This window comes from Anas acuta, chromosome 1, assembly GCF_963932015.1.
Source record: "Anas acuta chromosome 1, bAnaAcu1.1, whole genome shotgun sequence".
NCBI lineage: Eukaryota > Metazoa > Chordata > Aves > Anseriformes > Anatidae > Anas > Anas acuta.
Window position 1 is genome coordinate 3,884,548 of NC_088979.1, and position 14,029 is coordinate 3,898,576.

Below are 14,029 nucleotides of genomic sequence, written 5' to 3' on the forward strand. Positions count from 1 at the left end.
AGAACTGGGACCAGGATGCTACCAGCCCAACGCTGTTTGGTAACTGGTTTGCAATCTCTTTCATCTACTCGGAAGAAAAGTCTTCGGGGCTGTTCTGCAGCCACTTCACGTTCCCCGTGCCAATTTACCCGGGTTCATTAGCAGTAAGGCTGTTACCTTGCTTTTACTTCTTTATATATCTATTGTTTTTACTGCAGCTGTCTCGGGCTCCACTGTAGTAAGCACTATGCAAATGACTGGTTGCTGGATGGTTGCTAATTTAGAAGGGAAGAAGGATGCTGGAAACCCTCCGTTCGAGTCCCAAATAAACCACTTGTTTCCAGTTGCCTTGGGCAAGTCACTTGATCTGCCCTGAAATCTGTTTTCAAAACAGAAATGAATATTTCTTTACCTGGCAGGGAAGCTGAGAGCATAAACCCATTAAAGACTGCAAGGAGTTCCGATCCTAGGGTGATAAGCAATTACTTCATACATATGCAAGGGCTGGCAGCGTGCGTTGCTTGTTCCAAAATACACACAGAACTGCTCGGCCCGATGAACAGATATTTTCTCAACAACAAAACAGCAAAGCAACAACAACAAACCGCCAGAAAACTGCAGGTTGGCTTCAGAGGGATGAGCGTGCTCTCGTCTAATCGAACGTTTCCTTCTGCTGTGCAAGTGTGCTTGCTCGGATGCATGAAGCAGGTACCTCCTGCAGAAGCTGTGTGACCGATTCGGGTCCACGCAGAAGGAAACATCAGCCAAAGAGGCTGGAGGAAACGCTTTCCACCAGAATAAGGAGCCACGCAGAATTACAAAACAACCCAGTGAACATCTTTATTCACAAAATCAACCATCAGCCACCTGATGCGCTCCCGCAGTTCCAGGATGACGTTTTGCCTTGCTAGGTCTGCCTGATTTTTTTCTGAGGTAAAGAGGATTTGCTTTTAACTTGGGGTGGGGAGAAGCACGCTGCACAGTTGTCATTTCGTAAGAGCAAAATGCGTCTCAGCCGTGACAATACTTTGCAATTTTATACTACTCAAATCTTCAAAGCGCTGTGCAGGCATTTAATTAAAGCCTATTACAGCCTCACAGCAGCCCTGGCTCCCCGTCCCTCTCAGGTCACACCTCCTTATTAATATTTCACATGAAACCCCCGCTACCTCCCAACAATACTGATTCAGTACTCCCATCACTCGTGCTAGTCTCAGGAGAACCTCAACCCTTTAGTTAGGGGTTTATTTATTTATTATCACCCCCGAAATCACTACGGATGTGAACTGCTCTCACATTAACCGCAGCTGTGCTTCCATAATCTCACCAGAACATGTATTATTTTCAGTAAGCCAGGATTAAGCTCACGGAGAGCTTCGTGATACAAAAATCCTCTCCGTTTCCCACTAAAACGCCCTGTCCCGTGCTCACGTTACGTCCACGTGGTGACACCAGCACCTTGCTCTACTCCAGCCAGCTGCTGAGCTACAGCAGACAGGAGTGAGGGAACCTGGGGAAAGGGATCACGTCCTTGATGTTGTCGACTCCCAAGATGTACTGCAGGTAGCGTTCAAAGCCCATCCCGAAGCCTCCGTGGGGAACCGAGCCGAATTTTCGGAGGTCTAGGTACCTGCGGTGGAAAGAGACAGTTACACTTGCAGCGCGTTTATGCTGAGGTAATTACAGCGAGCTTTTTATCTAGGGGTTTGTTTTCCATCTTAATTACTTCTCCTCGCCCCTAACCGCTGCGGGTTTCTGCCAACGCAGCCGGGACAGGCCAGGGGTGGGAAGAGGTGTGGCTCCCTGACAGGAGGAGCTTTTATTAGCAGAAACCCCAAGTGCAAAAGCATTTAAACCAGCAGAGCTACGCCTTGCCGATGTGCTAGAGCCTGTTTTGTTTAGGAATGAGAACTCATTTGGGTACAAAGCACGGCTTTAACACCACAGCTCATGCTGAGAGCACTTCTGGAAGTTTTAACAGGTAAAATATCCTGAATAGAGGCACGAGCCCAGGTCTGACAACACAAAACAGAGATGGAGGCGCCTGCTCGCAGCTGTTTAGCCCGTGCCATGCTGGTTTTGAAACCTGCCCTACAATAAATTCTTTCATTTTCTGTTGAGTCACCTTTTCAATAGCCTAAATCATGTCATTTCCAGTAATTTCTTTAGAAGACTATTTCTTGGCCCAAGCAGGTCCTGCTGTCTGCTGAATTTTCCTTCAGACCTTTACTTTTGTTTTAAGGTAATGATGATAGCCTTTTTTTTTTTTCCCCCAAATCACTTTTACAGGCTGATTCATTTATTCCCCCAACAAGTCAGCAAAAAATCTTGGCCGTACCTTCTCCAACAATGAGACCTGGAACAAGACATTTCGTTTTCGAGAACAGTTCCTGTCATCAACAGAAAACTCAGCTCCCTGGTTTGGAAGCAGATATTCCAAACGTCAGAGAATGGCTCGGGTTGGAAGGGACCTTAAAGCCCATCCAGTTCCAACCCCCTGCCGTGGGCAGAGACACCTCCCGTTAGATCAGGGTGCCCAGGACCCCATCCAACCTGGTCCTGAACACCCCCAGGGATGGGGCACCCATGATATACGGGTTAAGAAGCTTCTTCTTTAGAGCTCCCCATTGCCCTGCTGGATTTCACCTGCTGTGATATACAAGGACCATGTGTGCAGCTATAAAATGTCACCCACAGTTTTATTTTAACAGGAGTGAACAACATCTCGGTGGGTGTCTTCTTTTATGGGGCCACTTCTGAGCCTGCTGGGGCCACGAAATTTTTATTCTTTATATGAATGCCCTAGTTGGGGATTGAGTGGCTGCACGTGCATTACGTGCTTCTAATCTTGAATGAATATTTTATCACCCCAGTTTAAAAATGCAAGTAAATTTAAATGTAAATATATAACCAAGTATTCTTAAATATGTAATATGCATATAATTATATACTAATATAATATATAAATATGCAAACAATACATATAAATATGCATCTTGAATTACATATGCTTACACTATATCATATAATTATATACTATGCAATTACAATATATTACAATATTATGTATTAAATTATATATTAAATATATTTAATAAAATAGATAGCACTGGGTTTGGCTGGGATCATTTTCGTCACAGTAGCTCCTACGGTTCTACATTCTGGATTTGTAACAAAAACGGTGTTGATAACACCCTGATGTGTTAATTATTTTAATTATTTAATTATTTTTAATTATTGCAGAGCAGTGCTTACGCAGCATCAAGGTCTCTTTTTGGTTCTCCCACCCAAGAGGAGGCTGGGGGGAGGCAGCACAAGGAGTTGGGAGGGGACTCAGCCAGGACAGCTGACCCAGCTCACTGGTTTTCACACTTTTACCTTTCTGATCCTCTTCCCCATCCCACTTCGGGGGAACGAAGAAGTGGCTGTGTGGGGCTTAGCTGCCTACCAGGGTTAACTGACAATACATATAAAAATATGTATTTATTTATGTATTTATTACATTTATATAATACATGAATAAATGTAGTAACACCTAAGTACACTTAATAAATACTTAAGTACCCATAAAAACATAGGAATTATATATTTTGCTTGTATTTTTATACATACGTAGATACATATTTATATTTAAGTGTATTTGCTTGCCTTTCAGGGTTTTGTTGGTTTGCAGCCCACATTTTAACAGCGTGAAGCCAAAGCAATGCCACTGATCACCTCCTCTTGCAAAACACAAAGACATTCTCCAACGAATGGCTAAGCCTGCAAGACATTGCTGTGGCCGACTGAGTTTGGTGGTAAGACTTTTAGAGCTGAAAATGTTAATTTTTCTTGCAGTTCATTAACAGTAGTTAAAATTTGGGAAGCCGTATATTATTTTTTTTATTTTTATTTTTTCCATGGGGCTCTGCCTCCTCCACTCTGCTGCCTAAGCAGTAAAACCAAAAGCAGAACTTCCTACCTCTTCCTAGCACTGACCCACAACGGTTATGCCTGCACTTGCAAGCTTAACAGCAGGCTCAAGAGAGGGATATTTGTTGTCTGGTCCCTGGGGCCCACAAGTTTTTTGTCTGCACACGGCCATCTTCATCTTAACCCGCTTCACGCAGACTGCATTCGTAAGAATTTGGTTTTCCACTTATAAAACAGGATCTGTCTCCAGGGAGCTCTGCTCTGCGACTTTTCAAGGGTTTGCAAGGAAGGTGATGGGTGAATCTGATGCTGAGGGTGGTGACTTGTAAAATATGAACGGCCTCCTAAACGTGAGGGGTTTGAGCGCTGCCCGTGGCACAGCAACCTGTCCCAGCTCAGCAGTTCTGAGCTGAACTGGCTAAGCAGCTGGTGACAACTCTAGCAGCAAGCAGCAATTTAAATAAGAGCACAAACACTGCTGGTGACATCAGTGAGCGTATCTCGGCCCGTGCAAAGACAGCTGAGGCTACGCCTAGCACCTTTTCTTCCCTTCTGCTGGCAAGAGAGTTTACAAAGTCATCATAAAGAGATGAAGTAATTCAGCTGCTTCCAGATGAACAATAATAATAAACTCTACCCTAGCTTATCCAGGGCTTTCATCTGTGGATCTCAAAGCACTCTGAGAAGCCATTTTGGCAAAAGGACCGAAACAAAACCCATTAAAGTTAATAGAAAAAGTCCATTGAATTAAACGTGCTGAGGATCAAGCCTGTGAATCCTTCCTGATGACTGTGCTTAGACGAAGCAAAGGAATTGAGAAATTTTCCATTCTTCCCAGATGAAAGAAAAAAGTAACTGCCTGCAGATGAAAAGAAAAATCCCTTTAGGCTGGGAAATGTTCCCCGAGGTTTCCTTCATTCAATAATCTCCAGACACTGGATGTTTCTCACCTCAAAACCAGCCATGAACTAATCTAGCTGTTTCTCCCAGTGCCTCATACTTATGAGGAGGGATGAGCCCCTCACTGGCAACTGGGGGGCCGTGCAACAACATTCTATGGGGGAAATAAGTTTATGTGACCGCAGCTAGCCCCTGAGTTCATGTTCAGGACCCAGAGGGCTGGTTGCTCTTCTGAGATTTGAAATTTACTAAAATATGTGCTGCAACAACATCCCCTGGCAGCGAATTCCACGAGCTTGTTATGTGGCAAGTTAGCAAAGCATTCCCTAGAAAAGCATTCCCTTTCATCCCTTTAAAAACCTATATCCTTTCACCATCATCGTGAAATCCTGCGCTGCACAGCAAGGCCCTATGAAGAACAGCACTCTCCTAGGGACCATTTGTAAAGCAGAATGTATTCTTTTCGGTCTCCTTTCAAAACAAATACCACCTTCATCTTTTATGTAACTGTCTTGTTATACTGAAGCCTCCGCAGCCAGCTAGAAAAAAAGCACAGCCGAAAGAACAAAAACACTGCAGTCCACGAAGCAAAATATCCTACTGGAAGAAAAAAATAAGGAAAATATATGGGTAATGAAAGACTGCTAGTGACATGAGATGACATTTGCAGGACCATTTGGTTAAATGTTTCAGGTACTGAGCATGCAGAGTACCAACAGGTTTTGATGCTGGGTAAAATGCTGTCTTTGGTTTCGTACAACTTCTGCTCTGCTACAACTTTTTGGGAATTTTCCAGCAATCTTCCAGCGCTTCTGCGTTCTCATCAGAGCAGCAACAAGAGGGTCAGGCTTCTTCAAAAGAGATTGATGGTTTTACCTGCTTTCTTTGTGCTCTGAAGGAGGTTCAAGGAGGATATGAATGCTGTGACTGCCTATTGATCCGAAGCAGCTCACCAGTGCTGCTGTTTCTTAAGCCCTCTCCTTTCTACCTTGCCACAGAAGAGCCCGACAGAACGCTCTGACATTAGAGTCACAGAATCATTAGGGGTGGAAAAGACCTCTGAGATCATTCAAGCATCAAAGACAACTGTAAATAAGAAGGCCAAGAAGATTGAAGCTCAATATTCACCATCTAGGGCAGGAGCAAGGCCAGGATGGCACAGTAATATCCATCCTAAGATAGCAGGTAACATCTGCCCCGGTGCTATGTCCAAGGAAACTGGTGCTTTTATGTAGAAAGACCACATGAAACGCTGCTCATGCTGCTTTGGGGACATGTTCATTACAAAAAATTAAAGTTTTGTTATTGCTCATGCAAAGTTGGCACTTGGAGCCTGAAGAATGTGAAAACAAGATAGTTACTGTGAAGCCAAACCGGATACTTCCCCAGCTCATATTCTTTACAGAAAGAAACCTGTGCAACAGGAAAGATGTCCTGAACTGAGGAAGATTCAGAGGAGTTTGGCTATATTCATTTATCTACTTTTTTGAAAAGCTTTCTAGAAGACAGGGAGGGGCAGAAGCACCACAAATCATCGGATGCCTCTTTGACCGATGATTCCCCCACCAGCAAGGAAGTCTTGAAGCCACGAATAGAAGCAGCATGTCCCAAAATATCCTCGTGCTTACTCAAAGAAGAAAACAGGCAGAAACCGAGATATGGCACTATACGGGGGATTTCAGAAGGGACCACATCTTGCACAGCCCATTCAGGAGTTAGCAAATATTGCACTTCAAAAGGAATGATTCAGCTGCTCCCAGAAGGGTTTGTGTGCCAGCTTTGGAGACTGAATTCAATCACAGAAATGGAGGAAATTAATTTCAGTCTCTCCTGCCACCTTCACTGAGAAGATGCTGGCAAACCACCGACCTCTTTTCTGGCAGATTTTGGAACGAGAGGCCAGTAGGAACCACAGATCTCCTGCGCCTTCCTAGCACACCAGGCTCTGCTACGGCAAGGCTCTTCAATCAGTTTCAGTCTTCTCTGGGAAGCTGCATCATCCGCAATGGCGTGGAGGGAAAAGGGGAGCAGAGAATCTCCAAAATGAGATTACAGGAGGAAAGAGTTTGCAAAATGTCACTGCTACACGACATGAAACTGAAAATGGGAGATGGGCAATGTCTTGGTCTTCTCTTTGCAGGAGGCATAAGGCAGGGCTGAGCTGTTTTAGTGCTGAGAGGCTCCCTGCTACTGAGCACCAAGCTTTCTCAGGCTGTATCTCAAATCCTGACCACACAACTGATTATCCTTGGTCAGGACAATCCTTCCCTCTCCAGCAGACCCAATATTTAATTACCTACGTACGTTGGAGTTGCTGACTATGCTCCTCTAGTCATAGTGTATCGGGTGCTGGGCAGGGTTAGGAAAAAAACAACCATCCTATGTACCACCCAGAGTCCTGGGATTGTTCTGAGTATTTTATATAAGCTCCAAGGGGACAACTAAGAAGCAGAGCATGCTAAAAGGATTCAGCTTGACTCCTACACCTTACACAGGCTCACTGGACATGTTAACAGCTCTCTACCAGCAATTTTACCTGAGAACACGGACAGTTAAACTGTAAAGCCTACCTAAAAATATTTCCTGCAAACAGAAGCTATGGGCTGAAAGACATTCCAGAAAGAAACCTTCACCCTATGCTCTGGGTTTGATGAGTTGATATGGTGCATTCTGACCCATGAATGCAAATAATAAAGGAAGACCCTTCATTCACCCTATTTGCAAATGGATGATGTAAAGGACTGACAGGCACTGAGCACTTCCCAAGTGATTTCATACTGTGGGAGGAGGAGAGTGGAAGAATCTCCTACTACTGCTTTTCCCAAGGCATTCTCCCTAATGAGCACTCCAAATACCGAGGAGTGTTTGGATGCACTCTTCTAAATTTAAAATTCTCTGCAGTATCATCCTCTCAGGAGCTTTGACCAAGTACGTACCAAGAAACACTTGTCAAGAGGGGCACTAAAATCTTGGCATTTTAATAGGCTACGCTGTTAATTCAAAGGTTGTTCAGCCTCCTTAGCAGGACAGTTTTAATTGCTTCCATGGATTTGTTAGGGAAGGTTTTTCGACCCAATTGCCCTGTCAATTGTAAAAGGAGTTATTCATGGAGCTGTTAAAGGTCACAAATTGCTTGTGGTTCTGCATCCTGTTTATCTCGTGTGCTGGTGGACAGAATCTATGAGGCTTGGAACACAGCTTAATGATTTAATACCGCTGATGAGCTGTAAATTAATCCACTTCGTGCCATCCTGAAAGGAATGACCTGTGCTGTCCGTGGACAAATTGGGAAGATAAACTGTGTAGCATCAGATTAAGTTTGTTTAAATGAACTGCCTGTTCCATTTAGACTGGACTGGGCCAAGAAATGTCCCCCTCAAGAACAGAGCCAATAAATAAATAAATAAATACATATATATGTAAAAGAAACACTTGTTTTAAGAACCTCAGAAGAAGAAATATAGCTTACAGACCAAGATATTGTCTTACCATTGGTAGGTATCTGCAAGTCCTAATCTGTGGAACAAAAAGAAAAAGCCTCGTAAGTAAAAGAACACAACAGATTGTCAGGAGCATCACTTGCCTGGAAGATGATACTACGAGGTTAAGGGAGGCTCTCGTGATGAAACTCAGTCCAAAAAGGAAAGGCAGGAAGTTAAGGGAAGGCATGATCGGTGGCTGTCAGCTCTGGCACTTGGTAGACATCTCAAACAGGTTCCCAACATGCCTCTTAAAATGCCAAGTTTGTTTCTAAACAAACAGGGTCGAGCCCAACTTCATGCAAAAACTTCTGCACATTCTTAAATTGAGGCAAATTAATAAACTCTACTTGTGAATTTCTGGAGAGAACAGGCCTAAATACTGAATTTACATGCAGCCAAACTTACTTATAAATGAGTATAAATCTCTTCACATGTGTGGCTATGGAATGATGCAAATTTTCCCCTTTCTTAGTTCACAAAACCACTAAAGATGCCACGGATTTCATAACGTGTAAAGCCATTAAATAAAAATAGTTTCGGTAAAACTATTAAATAAAACCGTGGCTTTTCCTAATTGCCACCAGTGCAACCTCCCTCTTTTCCTGTCCTGGCAGAAACTGAGCAGAGTTGATGTTTTTTTTTTTTTTTTCCCACTTCTGTCAACACAAACAAGAACGTCTGTAAGCAAAATTAGACCATTTTGCTGATCTTCAGCACGTTGCAGCAGTCCCTGTAGGACTTGTAGATCTGTTGTAAGAAGTGTGCATAAAGAGCCAAGAACCCAGCTCTCTCTCTACTTACGGTGGGTCTGCAGGAATTTCAAGAATTTAAAGGCATTAACAAAGTATTTTGACTCAGCACATCAGATCCTGAGCACTCAAAACGGAGAAAAATGTAATAAGTATGATTATTTTTCCACGTGTTTCCATCTTCAGTGCAGAGCTGTACTTTAAGGTTACTGTAGATACACCATTTGTAGCCTGAAACGCTTCCTGTGTGTTCCCTGTCAAACAAAGAAGTCTGGCTTTAACCTTTACCAGGATCCCTCCTCCAGCTGCACACCTGGAGGGCTGGGGACTTGGGATCTCACTGTCAAAAATGTCAAGTGCAGCAGGCAACACTGCTCATTGCTTCACATGAAGCGTGCCTCCTTCTGGAGAGTTCACAGGGAGAGGAACAATAAGCAAAGGGAGGCCTTGCAGGGAATATATCACCCTACGCTGCAAACTGAGAACCACCATGCCAGTGATTTAATCGCCCTGTCTGTTGTTTTCATTATGCTGAAATGGGTTTTGCTTTTCTCTGCTGACTCGATCCATCTCTGTGGGCACGCAGCTGATTTGAGTGATAAATTCTGTCCCAACATGCAAATGATGTTGCTCTGGGATTAATCCCCCTCCAAAATTGCTCTGTGCAAGTGTACGACTGGCACAAATGGACTCCTGTGAGTTATGAAAGGTTCTCTGGAAAACTCAGATGGGATCTAGGGAGTGATTTTCCATGGAGATTTACCCCATCTGTAACCTCAGTTATTGTTAATTAAACAGCAGCTCTGATATCCTGACACTGAATTTAGCCTAAAATCACTCCACGTCACATGAGCCAGAACAAAACAGCAAGGAAAGAGACCGTCAAAGAGCCTGCGTGACTCAGAACAGCTCCCAGCCACTTCCAGGGAAGCTTCTCACCAAGCTGTTAGCTAAGAAAACTGTTCTCTGAAATGATGCCACTGAGGCCAGCTGCATCATGGCTAGCGGAGCTTCTGACCAGAGCTGCAGTTCCTCAGTTGCACAACGCAGTAACAAAAATATCCGAGCTCTGGGTGACAACTTCCACCTTCACAGTCAGCTCGCAGCCACCAAAACTGCAGAGGAAAGGTTCAAAGATGAAGTGCTTCAGAGCAGGGCCTCCTGGCACCTGCAGGACCCACGTACCTCTGCAGGCGGGACTGGAGGAAGGGCAGGCGCTCCTCTCTCAAGCTGCCTCCACACAACTCCCCGATTCCTGGTACGAGGAGGTCAACAGCTGCAACCTTAAAAGAAACAAAAATAACGTCAGTCATGCCCTTCAGTCCACAGCAGAAGCACAGCAGACACCGGATGGTTGTTTGTAAAAAAGCTACTTTAATTATCCCATTGAGTCCAGGACCCTGAGGTGAGTATTTTCACGTGCTCAAAAAGTCTCTTTTGGGCAGGAGAAGGCTGGGAGAGAAGCCTACAATGGCAGAAGCTGTCAGGCCTACAGAAAACCTAAACGAGGGCAGTCACGTTCCAGGCTGAGGGTGTTTGCACCACGTGGTGTGAACTGAATGCCATCAGGTCACTCTGGAGACAGGAGTGCACATAGGAAAATCTGTAAGCGGTGCAAAAAAACAAATGGGAGCTCACGAGGAGGCAAACACGCAAAGGATCTGATTTCCTTAGAGTTTATGCAGCTCTAAAAACCTAACGCTACCCAACTCCTGAATCTTCCTCCTGGTACTCCAACTTTGGGGATATCTTCTACAACAGAAAAAAGACCGGACAGGATCATATCTCATCTTGGACTTGTTGAGTGGAGGCCCAGCAGAAGGCTATCCTCATTTATCAGAGTCAAAGGCACATGCTCAGCTGAAAAGGAGGAGGAAGCGTGACCCGTGGACTCACTGTTCGTTGGGGTCCGTCTTCGTTGTCCCGCATGTAGAAAGGTTTGAGGTCGTAGGGGTAGTTAATGACAAACACGGGAACCTCCCCGCAGTGCTGCACCAGGTACTTCTCGTGTTCCGTTTGGAGATCACAGCCCCACTGTGAAGGCAAGAAAAGGGACCTGGCGTCACGCTTTGCCTGTGGTAAGAGACACGGCAAAATCCCTGCAGAGGAGAGGCGTGGCTTTGACCCACACGAAACCACGAGCAGTAACTCTGAGCGCCCACGGGGCAAGGGGAAAATCTGCTAAGACAACAGAATTCCACAGGTTTGAAGGCAGAGCAAAGCAATGAAAATGACAGAGGTAAATTTCCCAGAACAGGGCCAGACTTCCCTGCAGCTGATACAAAATCAGAAAAAAAACCAACCCCCAAAAAAACTCAACAAACAAAACCTTCTCTCCACATCGCTCCAGGGAAATAGGCAGCTGTCCCAAACTGCTTTACTCAGCCCAGCACCCCAGCCTTATTTTGGCATACAGAAAGCAGCTCTGCTAGGATGACCGCTCTCTCCTTGCTGTGTCCTGTTACAAGCTACTTTAATCCTCACTTAGGAAAACCCAGCACCCTACCAACCAGTTCTTTCCTACTGGAAAACCTGGCCATCTGCAATGCCCTTTGCTTCTCCTGCTTTCTTCTAGTGATGTTACAAATTCTGGGGCTTTTGACGAGAAAAGGGAATCAGGTGATTCTCTTTCCCAGGTAACAATTATCCTTTGGAAAAGCAAAGGCATCCCTTTACCTCCATGTAGGTTTTATGATATTTTGACATGGTTTTGGCTTATTAAAACTTGTCAAACTTTTGGTGCTAGCTAAATATCATTCCCTTATTTGAAGATGACTGAAGAATGATGACAGCAGACAACACCACAACACACTCAGCACTACTCGGATACAGAAAGAGAGAAAGGAGGCTTCCCTGAGACCCGTAAAGTTTTTCAGGGTGTGTGCAAAAACAGGCACAGGGAGAAGCCGCCAGGCAACCACCTACCTCTGGCTTAAAAGCAAAAGTTTGAGAAGCTTGCTTCAAAATTTCCACCGCTTCGTTGTAGGAAATTCTACAAGACAAAAAAAAAAAAAAAAAGAATCTTTGAGATAACTGTGAAAGGAATAACAAGAAAGTTTTCTGGCCAAGCGTTGCACTGGAAAATGAAGGAGGCATTTCCCCCTGGCCATGCCAACTTGTGCCGTGATGTCAGACTTCCCAATAATGCTTTGGATGGAAACCAAAAGCTTACATTTTATATGGCAAGCACTCCGTGCCTTCCTGTGCTTCAGCTACATGCAGGAAGTGCTAAGCTCTCAAGCCACTTCTGCGTTATTGCAATGCTGCATTTCAGTCGGAAGGGAGTTTTGCACAGAACCTCTTCATACAACTTTGATTTTTTTTTATTTATTAAAGAAACCTGTCTTCACTGGCACAGTTCCAACAACGCAACTCCATCGTTCAGCACGGTGTTAGGAGGCAAAAATAACAGCGCAGAGCGTGAAGAACTCATACCTCCAACCTTTCAGTTTTATTTTGCAAATACCATGAGGTTTATTTGCAGCAACGTTTCTCTGCTCCTCTGACAGCTTTGAAAGCGGTTTCTCCACTGATTTCCACCAGTACAGGAGAACAGCACCGTGGCAAAGCAAACAGAAAAAGTGCAGTCAGAGATGCTGCAGGTTTGGTAACTGGAAATCAAGACTTGATGGAAGGTGCTTTTGCTGACAAGTTTTCCACATAGCAAGCAAATGCTGCGGACAGAAAGAGCAACTTGCTCGTGGTAATTTCATCTCTCTGTATCGTTAGCCAAATGCAATTATAAAACAAATTCCCTGAAGGGCACGAGCTCTTTACGTCCATGGAAGGCTTCTGGAGGAAATACATCAGGAATACCTCTGGAGGAGGTATTTTAGGGGGGCATGGAAGGAAATCAAAATTCTTCCGTTCTTTAGCATAGAGCAAAACAAAAAAAGGAGTTGCACAAGTGATTGGGAATAAAAAATCAGCTGGCCTTTTTAAACATCAAAAGTATTTGCAGAAAAGGGGATATGTTGGAGAGAAAATGTGAAGGAGGGCAGAGCACCAAAGCTGAAACCAAGGAGCAAACCACTGTGAGCAAACCACTCGTCAGGTGCATGTGAAAGGAGGACACCCTAGCAGAAAGAGGATCTTGTCTAGGCAAGCAAAAGCGAAAGGATGGCAGACCCAGACGCTGGTCTCATGCAGAGGTGACAGGAGGACTGGCAAACAGAACAGAAGGAATTTCGGTTCGTGCTCTCGAGGAGACCTTATGCTAACCCAGCAGGCACCGAGTTGGGGCAGAAAAAGAAGATAGAGAAAATAGGAACCCCTTCCCCAAATGCCCTCTTCCAGATCATTTTGAAATTGAAGTACTTACGTGACGAATTTGTTCTTCAGCATTTGTTCCAACCTGCCCTTGGTCAAAACAAGAAAAACAAAAGCGTAAAGCAACTCCTACGGGTTCAGGGGCACAGAAGAAGCAGAGAGAAGTCACCCCCCTCTATGTTTTGATTTGTGGGTCTGCGTTGTGCTCTAGATAAGGGTCAAAATCCACTCCAAGCCATGCAGTGCTAAAAGGGAAGTTCATTTTGGAGCTGAGGATTCGGAGGCCAGTAGGTGATGACACAACTGCGGCTTTGCCACAGATGTTATAGCAAGTTGTGTACCCTCTCTACACTGGCCTGAAAAATAACTTCAGCTCAGGCCAACTCCTGGCTCTTCACAGTTCATTAACACAGGAGAACAATTAAACAAAAAATAAATTAAACTCCCCTATTTCCAAGAGCTCCCAAAATGCATAGAAGGGTCGCAGCTCTTTCCTGTCCCATTTATTACCTTCTGGGCAGGAGCTACGTATTTATGAAAAAGCTCCACGTCACGAGGACATCTGGAGAACACGGTGCTTGTTGCCGTCTTGAAAAGATCTTCCATAACCTAATAGAGAAAACAGAAGGGCACAAAAAATTAACACTGCTTAGATGTCCCAGACTATAAATAAAACGCGGTGCACATCAGCCAAAGGGTACAAAAGGAGCTTTTGCATGGTCAGACTGCATAAAAAGA

At 44.5% G+C, this 14,029-nt stretch overlaps 1 protein-coding gene across 7 annotated transcripts in view; it reads right to left on the minus strand.

Annotated features, from left to right (window-relative positions):
- Window positions 1–794: 794 nt before the first annotated feature.
- NARS2 (asparaginyl-tRNA synthetase 2, mitochondrial) overlaps window positions 795–14,029 on the minus strand; it is a 45,229-nt gene continuing 31,994 nt past the window's right edge. For 2 of the 7 annotated variants that reach the window (XM_068653927.1, XM_068654163.1), the window contains 7 exons: window positions 13,802–13,900; window positions 13,344–13,381; window positions 11,948–12,014; window positions 10,919–11,056; window positions 10,208–10,305; window positions 8,281–8,307; window positions 795–1,609 (listed from right to left, as the gene is read on the minus strand). In XM_068653927.1, coding sequence (XP_068510028.1) covers window positions 1,465–1,609; window positions 8,281–8,307; window positions 10,208–10,305; window positions 10,919–11,056; window positions 11,948–12,014; window positions 13,344–13,381; window positions 13,802–13,900 — 612 coding nt within the window. In that variant the 3' untranslated portion in view covers window positions 795–1,464. Of the gene's footprint in view, window positions 1,610–6,152; window positions 6,205–6,419; window positions 6,783–8,280; window positions 8,308–10,207; window positions 10,306–10,918; window positions 11,057–11,947; window positions 12,015–13,343; window positions 13,388–13,801; window positions 13,901–14,029 lie in introns of all 7 variants that reach the window. The other 5 variants (XM_068653846.1, XM_068654082.1, XR_011088602.1 and 2 more) reach the window with 4 other exon arrangements.